The sequence below is a fragment of the Somniosus microcephalus genome, chromosome 7 (genome assembly GCF_052327205.1).
Source record: "Somniosus microcephalus isolate GS21.2 chromosome 7, FLI_Smic_1.0, whole genome shotgun sequence".
NCBI lineage: Eukaryota > Metazoa > Chordata > Chondrichthyes > Squaliformes > Somniosidae > Somniosus > Somniosus microcephalus.
This window is the reverse complement of record NC_140993.1, coordinates 77153554-77165884: the sequence shown is the minus strand read 5'-3', so window position 1 is coordinate 77165884 and position 12331 is coordinate 77153554. Positions and strand designations below refer to the sequence as shown.

General features: G+C 41.1%; 2 protein-coding genes across 3 annotated transcripts in view; one reads left to right on the top strand and one right to left on the bottom strand.

Annotated features, from left to right (window-relative positions):
* ints8 (integrator complex subunit 8) overlaps positions 1 to 10451 on the top strand; it is a 170973-nt gene extending 160522 nt beyond the window's left edge. For both annotated transcript variants that reach the window (XR_015078983.1, XR_015078982.1), the window contains one exon: positions 9660 to 10451. The gene's annotated coding sequence lies outside the window, so the exon portion shown is untranslated. The remainder of the gene's footprint in view (positions 1 to 9659) is intronic.
* The window catches only part of ccne2 (cyclin E2), a 38909-nt gene extending 28169 nt beyond the window's left edge, over positions 1 to 10740 (bottom strand). Inside the window, exons 1-6 of the mRNA XM_085992635.1 lie at positions 10627 to 10740; positions 10453 to 10531; positions 10311 to 10370; positions 8466 to 8620; positions 6176 to 6311; positions 360 to 506 (exon numbers count right to left, since the gene is read on the bottom strand). Of these exons, the coding sequence (XP_085848761.1) occupies positions 360 to 506; positions 6176 to 6311; positions 8466 to 8620; positions 10311 to 10370; positions 10453 to 10531; positions 10627 to 10640 (591 nt within the window). The 5' untranslated portion in view covers positions 10641 to 10740. The remainder of the gene's footprint in view (positions 1 to 359; positions 507 to 6175; positions 6312 to 8465; positions 8621 to 10310; positions 10371 to 10452; positions 10532 to 10626) is intronic.
* Positions 10741 to 12331: the final 1591 nt, after the last annotated feature.

Here is a 12331-nt window from a genome sequence, read left to right as displayed (position 1 = left end):
AGAGATTAACTCAGTCAGACTGGGACTCAAAGCTGGATCTTCTGCTCTGTGTGGCTTAATGTTTCACGAAGTGATGCTTTCACCTACTTGACTATCAAGAGAATTATCTATTTTATTGAACCTAGCTTTCCATTTTAACAAAAAGCGCTAATAATACAGAATCAGAAAATAGATGCAATTTGAAATATTTTCTAAAAACTTAGCTGAACTATTAGAATTTTATGCTAAAGTGAAGGCAGAAAGCATGAAGTTCATTAAGAACTTGTTTAGCAGCATACTTCCAAAGATTTAGGGTGACAGGTTAAAACTGTTCAATATAACGTGTATCCTCCCCACTAGTCCAGTGGATGCGTGCTTACCTCCAGCTTTGCAGCAATGAAGAGCGAGGAGATGCCTATGAGTTGCAGCTTGCTTTTATGAATATTTTCTTGAGTAAACATGAACCGATCAAAAAAATCCTGAGCCAGGTAAAAGGTTTCTCTATGGAGCATGTACACCTCACAAACCTAAAAAAGATCAGTTTTAACAGTATTAAACCCATTTGTTTAGTGTCATTAAGGCCTTGCAGCTAGCAAATAAATAGTTACAAAGCTTGCTAGAAATTTGCTCTGTCTAGAGTATAGAGAAGGGATGAATATTCCCCTTTCCCATGGTCATGAGAAGCGATCACAAAAACTAGATTGGGGAGGAAGGAGGATCCAAATATTTGGTTAGAAATGTAACTGTCATTCAGCACAAATAAATGTTGAAACATCAAACTATGTTTGGCAAGTCACTGCATAGGTTAAAAGGGTTGCTAGTTATGTGAGATAAGAAGGGGTTAAAATGAATAGAAATTATAATGGCTGCTGAATTTAACATGGGTGGATCAGGTTTAGTGCCCGCTGGAGTAGTGTTGCATCAGGTCAGGTTTCAACATATCCCAACTCTATTTTCTTTCCTTCACCCCCCCCCCCACATTATAGAAAAATATTAAACTGCCGCAAATTCTCATCTTGAATCTAAATATCAACGCCAAGAACCGAGCTGAGCAGTTACAGTTGGGACGAGCCATGGCTAGCCATTGAAACCTTGTACCTGGAAACTTTTTAAAAAATTAATTCTTGGGATACGAGTGTGTCGCTAGCAAGGCCAGCATTTACAGCTCATACCTAGTTGCCCTCGAGAAGGTGGCGGTGAGCCACCTTCTTGAACCACTACAGTCTGTGTGGTGAAGGTACTCCCACAGTGCTGTTAGGTAGAGAGTTCCAGGATTTTGACCCTGCAACAATGAAGGAATGGCAATACATGTCCAAGCAAGGATGATGTGTGACTAGGGAGGAGAACTTGGAGGTGGTGGTGTTCCCATGTACCCGCTACCCTTGTCCTTCTAGGTGGTAGAGGTTGCGGGTTTAGGAGATGCTGTCAAAGAACCCATGGCGTATTACTGCAGTGCATTCTCTAGATGGCACACACTGCAGCCATGCTGCGGGCGGTGCAGGGAGTGGATGTTTAAGGTGGTGGGTGGGCTGCCGATCAAGTGGACTGCTTTTCCCTGGATGGTCTCCAGCTTCTTGAGTGTTGTTGCAGCTGCACTCATCCAGGCAAGTGGAGAATATTCCATCCTGAAACGTTAACTCTGTTTCGCACTCTTTCTTTCTACAGATGCTGTCTGACCTGCTGAGTATTTGCAGCATTTTCTGTATTTATTTCAGATTTTCAGCTTCTGCAGTATTTTCCTTTTGTTTTACTATTCCATCACACTCCTGACTTGTGCCTTATAGGTGGTGGAGAGGCTTTTGGGAGTCAGGAGGCACTCTCCACAGAATCCCCAGCCTCTGACCTGCTGTAGTAGCCATGGCATTTATGTGGCTGGTCCTGTGAGTTTCTGGTCAATGATGACCCCAGGATGTTGATGGTGGGGGATTCAGCAATGGTAATGCTGTTGAATGTCAAGTGGAGATGGTTGACTTTCTTGTTGGTCATTGCCTGGCACTTGTGTGGCGTGAATGTTACTTGCCACTCATCAGCCCAAGCCTGGATATTGTCCAGCTCTTGCTGCATGCAGGCATGGACTGCTTCATATCAAATGTAGTGCACAATAAAGCATTTTCCAAGAGTGGTTTCATTCAAAGCATATCACATATCATTCAGACATTGCGGGGCATCAGGGATGGGGCGAGTTACCTGGACACTTTGATCGCGGAGGCAGTCACACCCCTTAGTTTAGGTAGTGGTACAGGTCTGGTTAGTGGTCTGGGACAGGAGAGTGTGACTGCAACTCAGGCAGGTAAGGGGACCCCAGGTGCAGTGCTGGAGGAGCCTCAGCCTTTGTCCTTGTCCAACAGGTAGGAGGTTCTTGCTCCCTGTTTGGAGGAGGGAAAAGGCTGCAGGATGGATGAGCAAACTGACCACGGCACCATGGTGCAGGAGGCCATTCAAGTGAGGGGGAGTGAAAGGGAATGTAGTTGTGGTAGGCGACAGTATAGTCAGGGGATAGATACTGTTCTCTGCAACCGCGACCAAGAGTTCCAAAAGTTGTGTTGCCTGCCCGGTGCCAGGGTTAAAGACATCTCCTCGCGGCTGGAGAAGAACTTGGAATGGGAGGGGGAGGATCCAGTTGTCGTTGTCCACATAGGAACCAACAACATAGGTAGAACTAGGAATGAGGTTCTGCTGAGGGAGTTTGAGGACCAAGGATCCAAATTAAAAAGTAGAACCTCAAAAGGTAATCATTTCTGGATTGTTACCTGAGCCACACGCAAATTGGCATAGGGACATACAGATTAGAGGTTTAAATGTGTGGCTCAAAGAGTGGTGTGGGAGGAAGGGGTTTCAGTTCATGGGGCACTGGCACCAGTACTGGGGAAAGAGGGAGCTCTTCTGTTGGGACAGGCTCCACTTAAATCGGGCTGGGACCAGTGTCCTAGCGAACCGAATAACTAGGGCAGTAGACAGGGCTTTAATCTAATAAAGGGGAGGGGGTTGGTGGGAGGATTCAGGAAAGAGTAAAGAGTAAATTTAAAAGCAGTGAGAGAAATGTCTAGGCTCTAGGGCAGAGTAGAGTTTTGGGTAAAAATAAACAGAATGGGCCAGGAAGCGACAGAGAGAGTAACAAAGGTAATGAGGCATCAGTGACTAAGGTGACATCAGAGAAAAATCGAAAGAAGTCAAAGCTAAAGGCACTATATCTGAATGCGCAAAGCATTCACAACAAAATAGATGAATTAATAGCATAGATAGAAATTAACAGATTTGATCCAATAGCCATAACGGAGACATGGTTGCAAAGTGGCCAAGGTTGGGAATTAAATATTCCAGGATACTTAACTTTTAGAAGAGATAGGCAAAATGGAAAAGGAGGAGGGGTAGCCCTGATAATAAAGGATGGGATAAAGACAGTAGAGAGAAAGGATCTTAGCTCTGAAAATCAAGAAGAAGAATCAGTTTGGGTGGAGCTAAGAAACAGCAAGGGGCAGAAAAGATTGGTGAGAGTTGTTTATAGGCCCCCAAACAATAGTTGTAATGTTGGGTAGAGTATAAATCAGGAAATTAGAAGTGCATGTAACAAGGACAATACAGTAATCATGGGGGACTTTAATCTACATATAGACTAGGCAAACCAAATTTGCAGCAATAGTGTGGAGGACGAATTATTGTATTGTATGCAAGATAGTTTTCTAGATCAGTATGTTGAGGAACCAACTAGGGAACAGGCTATTTTAGATCTAGTATTGTGCAATGAGAAAGGGTTAATTAATAACCTCATAGTAAAGGGGCCTTTAGGGAAGAGTAACCATAATGATAGAATTTTATATTGAGTTTGAAAGCGATTTAGTTAAATCCAAAACTAGGGTCTTAAATCTAAACAAAGCAAACTACGTAGGTATGAGGGGCGAGTTGGCTAAGGTAGATTGGGAAACTACATTAAAAGGTATGACAGTGGATGAGCAATGGCTAGCATTTAAAGAATTAATACACAATTTACAACAAATATACATTCCTTTAACGCACAAAAACCCCCACAGGAAAAGTGGCCCAACCGTGGCTAACAGGAGAAGTTAAAGATAGTTTTAGATCAAAGGAAGAGGCTTATAATGTTGCCAAAAATAGTAAGCCTGAGGACTCAGAGGATTTTAGAATTCAGCAAAGGAGGACCAAGAAATTGATAAAGAAAGGGAAAATAGGATGAGAGTAAATTAGTGAGACATAAAAAGATTGTAAACGCTTCTATAGGTACGTAAAAAGGAAAAGATTTGCAAAAGTAAATGTGGGTCCCTTACAGGCCGAGACAGGAGAAATTATAATGGGGAATAAGGAAATGGCAGAGAAATTAAACAAATACTGTGTCTGTCTTCACGGAAGAAGACGCAAAAAAATTCCCAGAAATAGTGGCGAACCAAGGGTCTAGCGAGAATGAAGAACTGAAAGAAATTAGTATTAGTAAAAAAAAGTACTGGAGAAATTAATGGCACTGAAAGCCGATAAATCCCCTGGACCTACATCCTAGGGTTTTGAAAGAGGTGGCTATAGAGATACTGGATGCATTGGTTATCATTTTCCAAAATTCCATAGATTCTGGAACGGTTCCTGCGGATTGGAAGGTAGCAAATGTAACCCCACTATTTAAGAGGGAGAGAGAAAATGGGGAACTACAGACCAGTTAGCCTGACATCAGTAGTAGGGAAAATGCTAGAATCTATTATTAAGGGCTTGGTAACAGGGCACTTAGAAAATATTAATAGGATTGGGCAGAGTCAACACGGATTTATGAAAGGGAAATCGTGTTTGACAAATCTATTAGAACATTTTAAGATTGTAACTAGCAGAATAGATAAGGGGATCCAGTGGATGTGGTGTATTTGGATTTTCAGAAGGCATTCGATAAGGTGCCACACAAGAGGTTATTAAACAAAATTAGGGCTCATGGGATTGGGGGTAATATACTAGCATGGATTGAGGGTTGGTTAATGAACAGAAAACAGAAAGTAGGAATAAACGGGTCATTTTCGAGTTGGCGGGCTGTATCTAGTGGGGTACCGCAAGGATCAGTGCTTGGGTCTCAGCTATTCACAATCTGCATCAGTGATTTGTATGAGGGGACCAAATGTAATACATCCAAGTTTGCTGATGATACAAAGCTGGGTGGGAATGTAAGTTGCGAGGAGGATGTAAAGAGGCTTCAAGGGGATATAGACAGGCTAATGGAATATAATGTGGAGAAATGTGAAGTTATCCATTTTGGTAGGAAAAATAGAAAAGCAAAGTATTTTTTAAATGGTGAGAGACTGGGAAATGTTGGCGTTCAGGGGGACCTGGTGTCCTTGTACACAAATTACTGAAAGTTAACATGCAGGTACAGCAAGCAATTAGGAATGCAAATGGTATGTTGGCCTTTATTACAAGAGGATTTGAGTATAAGAGTAAAGACATCTTACTGCAATTATATAGGGCCCTGGTGAGGCCACACCTGGAGTATTGTGTACAGTTTTGCTCTCCTTACCCAAGGAAGGATATACTTGCCATAGAGGGAGTGCAACGAAGATTCACCATACTGGTTTCTGGGATGGGGGGCTTGTCCTACGAGGAGAGATTGAGTAGACTGGGCCTATATTCTCTAAAGTTTAGAAGAATGAGAGGTGATCGCATTGAAACATACAAAATCCTTACAGGGCTTGACAGGGTAGATGCAGGGAGGATGTTTCCCCTGGCTGGGGAGTCTAGAACCAGGGGTCAGAGTCTCAGAATAAGGGGTCAGCCATGTAGGAGAAATTTCTTCACTCAGAGGATGGTGAATCTTTGGAATTCTCTACCCGAGGGGGCTGTGGAGAGTCAGTTGTTGAGTATAGTCAAGACAAGATCAATAGATTTTTGAATATTAAGGGAATCAAGGGATATGGGGATAGTGCAGATGAGGTAAAAGATCAGCCATGATCTTATTGAATGGCGGAGCAGGCTCGAAGGGCCAAATGGCCTACTCCTGCTCCTATTTCTAATGTTCTTAAACTCCTGAAGGCAGAAGCTTGAGTCCTTAAATCCAGGCTTTGTTAAAACAAGTGCAGCAATACACATGTTATGTCAGAGTTACTTAGGCTTTTAGCTTTAGGCAGCTAAGAATGCTGAAGGATTCTGGTCCAGGATCAAGTGATGATCATACAGCAACATCTGCACATAAGGGATTGTAATGATAACTAACCTCTATGAGCCAATCCAGTAAAATTGCTCTCATTTTTGGCTGTAAGGATGGGTGTAGCGAGAGGACATTTTTGTCGTGGGTATACTTGATTTCCTTTTTCAACATATTAGACCACACATCTTCAGAATTTCCCCAGCTACAAATAAAAACATTTAAAATAAGTTATGAAAACAGCAGATGACGTATCAGTATTCCTAGGATAGCATTTGATTTGGGTGCTGATATTTCAGAACCTCAAAGGAGCTGCTGACAATTTTTTCACATTCTAAGCATTCTCCAAGTGTTTTCTATTTTAAAAAGATGGCTGCCCCCCCCCCCACCCTTGCTTTATATCAGAGATCCCGCACCACCCCCCCCCCCGGGTCAGTGGAAATTCTGCCATCTCTGCAATAGTTTGGGTCCTCCCCAGCCTGAGGGACTGGGTATCATGGCGTGTTTGAAAACTTTCACTTCTGCAAACGGAGTTCAAATGTCAGCCGTGGCTCAGTTGGCAGCACACTTGCCGGAGTCAGAAGGTTGTGGGTTCAAGTCCCACTCCAGGGACTTGAGCACAAAGCTAGGCTGACACTCCAGTGCGGTATTGAGGGAGTGCTGCACTGTCGGAGGTGCTGTCTTTCAGAAGAAACGTTAAACCGAGGCCCCGTCTGCTCTCTCAGGTGGACGTAAAAGATCCCATGGCACTATTTTAAATAAGAGCAGGGGAGTTATCCCCGGTGTCCTGGCCAATATTTATCCCTCAATCAACATAACAAAAAACAGATTATCTGGTCATTATCACTGTTGTTTGTGGGAGCTTGCTGTGTGTAAATTGGCTGCCACATTACAACAGTGACTACACTCCAAAAGTACTTCATTGACTGTAAAGCGCTTTGAGATGTCCGGTGGTTGTGAAAGGCGCTATAGAAATGCAAGTTTTCTTTTTTCAATGCTGGGATAAAATGATACCCGTTTGCTGTAACGGTTTCATACAAAATAGGTGGGACAGTTTCAGCCCAGTTCCTACAATACAAACTGCTCATGTGTCAGCATTACATTGGCACTCTAACTCAGACAGACCAGAGCAAGCTAGTAATGGAAATGTCATAGGTTCAGTGAGGGTATTTATCCAAGGTAGGAGTTACGTACTTTCTTAGGGCTGAATAGTTATGCTTTATTTAACCTAGCAAAGCACAATATAGCCCTGGGTGCCAAAAATATATTGTGCATATATTATAAATATATAAAAATACACACAAATCTGGCTGGTTCCTAGTCCACATGGGGGGAGTGAGGAATTTCCAACAGATGGAAAATTGAATGTTGATAGCAACCAGTTTATAAATATGTATAAAATGCAAAAAAAACTGATAACTTAAAAAAAAATAAAACAGCATATTAAATTAGAGATTAGATAACCATGACATTACTCACTAGTATATTTAGAAATTCCTAGTCATTATATTGGAGAATTGGAGAAAATCCTAAGGGTTTGAAAACATACCTGCATTCCCTAATAACTTAATGGGTAAATATGCTACATGATGGGATATCAAGCCATACAGAGCAGAAGGTCCCAGGTGCAATTGCTGGTTTGTGCAGTTACCTGCTGTAGCAATTGGATAACTACAAATGACCTCAGCTCTCAAGCTAAGGAAGTGAGAGCGTGGGGGAAAAAAGTCAAGAGTTCCTATTGCTGATTGTCATTGGATACTGTTGTGATGCCCCAGGATGAAAAAGCCTGTAGACACTCACCCATTTGGTGAGGTAATGGAGGGTTGCCAACACTGATGAAATACAAATATCTCAACATAAGTCAGCAATGTCAGGAGAGGGGGGGGGGGGGGAAGAGAACTGGGAGGGGAGGAAGAACAAATTCATTGAGCTGCCTTCCCGTCAGGACGCTTTTCTTCCATTCAGTCATTTAAGTACAATGTTGTCAAGAAACATCTGGCAATGCCACCCTTTAAAGCCACCTGCAAAAAGACCAGCAAGGATAGAATGCCATCCAATCTGCTCATCCAATGAGAAAGTGCTGAGCCTGTGCACAGCACCTCCACCTAAAAACAAGCTTACTAAAATCAGGAGCACAAATCTACATCCTACCTCAACAAAACAGGGGACAAATAATAAGTGTGGGAAAACAAAGTTTTGGTTGTATCAGAATTTAATCTTCATACCTTGTTTAATGGAGATCATTTACTTACATTTCCATATAGAACACGTGTACACTTGGTGAACAAACATTGGGATAAATACCTAAATGGCTGGACGCTCAAATACTGCACTCGATCTGACATGTTAAGATACTCACCTGAGAGGTGGTAGTGGTGATTTGGTTAGGAACAGGTTTTTAAACCTGTATTTTGTGAACCTGGAGAAGTCTTCAGTGATATCAGTCTCTTTGTGTGGTGTGGGGATAAGGATGCAAGGACCAACTCCTCCAGGTACTATGGGTGTCCAGCAACTCTGTCATTATCATAATTAAAATGAATGAATTAGAGCTCTGACCATATGACATAGCACCCATATAGAAGAACCAAACTTTACTTTCATACAGATTTTTAAGAAAGTGCTCCCTCTGCAGGTCTCAGTAGATGATGCAATACTGTTAATTTATAAAGGCAAAAAATAATACTACAGCATTCATTTCCCCTCCATGGTGAAACTAATTCGACTACAGATTAAAAATAAGTTCAATAGCACGCACTAACCCGCAATGCTTAGTTTACTGCAAGTCAGAATTAGAACTCAAAAGCTCTTGAAGTATTTTTTTTTAAAGTTACTGCAGAATATGTCAGCAAAGCTACATAAAATTATGGGTCCTTTTAAAACTGATTAACAGCAATAACACTTAAAATAATGGAGTAATCTTCAAAAAGCAAATAGTGTAGCATTACTAGGTCCAAGATTTGACTGGGCCAGCAGCGATCTGGAGTGAACAAACCCCTTCGCAAGGAGAGCCCCCTCCCCTAGCCATGGCCAGAATTTCAGTAAGTTCAGGCAGATTCCACTGCCTTTTTTTAAACACGTTTGCGAGGGAAAACTTCCCGCGTTTATTCATTTCCGTCTTAATTTAACACGTAAATTTAGACATTTCAACCCCCGATTTCACCGTTTCATCCAACATTCACACGGATTACCCTTGCAGTGAATAATGTATCATTTTGCAGACTTTTACTAGGCAGGAAAGTCAGCTGCAAGAAACCTTGGCGACACGTCCGACAAAACGCCGATTTCTAATGCCACGTCTTAAATTAAAATCCTGGGACGCGATGAACATTTTCCCCAATAAATACATTTCTGCATTTCCTGGACTGCACGAAAATGTAAAAGCCCTTAGTTATCCTGCACCCAAAGCTCAGTCTGAATTAACACGACTGCTCAAAGGTCAGCCACCAGTAAGCAATCACAAAAAGGATGCAGTGTGTGTATTTCTGGCTATTTAAAAAAAAAGATTTATATAGAGATTGTCTGGTTTCTTGATTTTCTTCATTTTAAATTCTAGTGGCTATAATTGAAACAAAAAGACAGCGTTCATACAAGGCGGGCGCGCCACGAACAAGCACCTCCCACAAGAAGCAGGAACCGGCATCTGGCAGCGCGCAAACTCCGTGCTGCAGCCAAGGACACTTCATTTACCACACAGCCACCAGCGAGCAGCAAATTAGACCGCTACTGAGGCCATTCATGGGAGATTCATTTACTTTGTCATTATGTTGTAGCAAAAATGTTAAGAATATTCAAATACAGCAAAATATCAATTGTTCCAGTGAGGTCCTCCCCTCTTCCCAAACTCCACCACTTTTTTTGGAAATGCTGTTATCTGTTACAACAGTAGACGGGATATCCCCGAATACCGCCTGCTCATCTTCAATATTCAAAGACTTATTTTAAAGTCACCTGGCATTATCTACTGTAGAATATAAAAGAAATGCTAACTACAATCAAAAGGAATATACAAGGTGAAAAATTTAATATCAATAATACCAGATTACACACACAGACAGAAAGTATATGTCATAGATTGGACACTGCCTCACTTTGCCCAGCCCCCAAACCAACAAAAGTGATGTGTATATATGTATATACATAGTAACATTTTCCATCTATACCAGATTCTTACTATCATAATCCCCAGTTAATATGGACCATCTACCTGTATCTGGAACTGTCGCCTTCTCTTGCTCACTTCTGTTTCATGGCTATGAATACATTCCTGAAAAATATCAATTATCATTGTATTAACCAGTTACCAGAATAAACTTTGCTCAAAATATTAATAAATTTACACTGCTCACTTCATGTTTCCTTCTCTTTGACTGGATAGTGTCATCCTTTTGTTCTTCTGTTTTTGCTTGCTTGGCTTGCAAACGATCACTGTATTAATACATACAAAATTGCTTTTAAGTATAAACTCTTCATCATCCCCCCCCCCCCCAAGTACATGAACATAATAAAGGAGCATGTCTCACCTGCGCCTCGACATCCTCTTCACTGATGTAAAGCCCTTAAAAAATGAATTGTAAAATATTACACACTATATTGATACTTGTAACGAGGCATTGAATAAACCACATGACACTGGCTTCCTGCCAGCCTACCCAGACCTAGTGTCATATTTTAAAAATCCACGGTACAAGATATTGATTAAAATTAAGTTTCAATAAAAAGCAGCATTTTTACAAAACGGATTTTTTGGAACTGCCATGGGCGCATGGGCAGTCAATTTCAACTTTTAGATTATATTCGTAAAAATGCCATCCCGTCGCAAACTTCTGTTCCTATCTATGCCCTTTATATTTTTCATCAATTAGGTTGATATGAACATATGAAAAGTATGTTCCTTGCAATTTTAAAGTTAGTTTATCTCCCACCCGGTTCCGCGCCAATTTACACAGAGCGGGTAAAGCCTGGATTGGACACTTTCTCACTTCTTCTCTGCCCAGCCGCCAAGCCAATAAAATACTGATCTTCCACAAAGAAAACCAAGCAGAACTTTACTAGCAAGTTTCCTAATTGTCTTCATAGAATGTACTCAGAACTATCTCTACCTAAAGCTATTTTAATACAGATATACACACCCAGTGTATAAAATGCGTGCAGTTCTGTAAAGTAATCGGCGCTAGTTTCCACTAATAGAATTTAAAAAAAAATCTGTCATGCGCATCGATCCATTTACTTCCTTTTCTCCTCCAGATTCATTAATATTATCAACATTTAAAAAAAATGAGAAGTCCTTATATTCTCACAGATGCTGAGCCTCCCTGCTGCCCTTACCCTAGTTGCTGATCTGCTCAGAAATATCTCAGCTGGCGCCGGCGCCAACAGTTTTAACAAGGGAACAAATCAAATGCGCATGTGTGCACTGTGTCACCCAGGTGAACACAAATAGAACTTTTTTTCCCAACAGTACTATTTCTTAATATAACTGAATCAAAATATCTTTATTAATCCCAAACGTGGTTCGCTTTGCCAAATTACATTTTTGAAATGTTTTAATTTGGTCAAATTGCAGGCTTTTTTAAATAAACGCCTCCCACTCCTTGAAGTCCCTCCTTCGGGGAGGAGATTTAAAACCCACCAATAGCTACAACAAACCGGTCGTGCAACGTGATTTGGCTCCAAATGTAAACAGAAATTCAAGCAGATTGTCAGAAGTAGAGTTTAATCTACGTGTTAACGTGTACCGTTACATGTAAACATTAATTTAAAATACTCCTTAAATAACCATGCTCATTTTCAGTATGTACTTAATTTGTTGTATCAGGAAAAGTTTTCAACCAGAACATCCGATGGTAAAGGAGAAGTACAGTCTCCTGAATTGCCCCATAATCTTAAATGTTATAATAAAAGGGACGCGTATCGGTGTTTCTCAGTGTTTAATTGTAACCGTGTTTTATGCTTTAAGCTGGTGCTTAGAAGCAGCCTGGGAACAGAAGTTTTTCTGATGCGAACCATATGAAATCCATTGATATCGTGAAGAGAACAGTGGATTGTCAGCTGCATCACTAATTTATTATGAAATTGCAGTGGAAATCATGACTGCACAGGAAGGTGTTTTACAGAAAATGTCTGCTTGCAGGCAGCCCCCAACATTCTGTTGTAAAACATAAAAACAGGTGAACAAAGAAGGAAATCACATATACTCAATAAGTATAAAGGTAGGATAGTGATCAA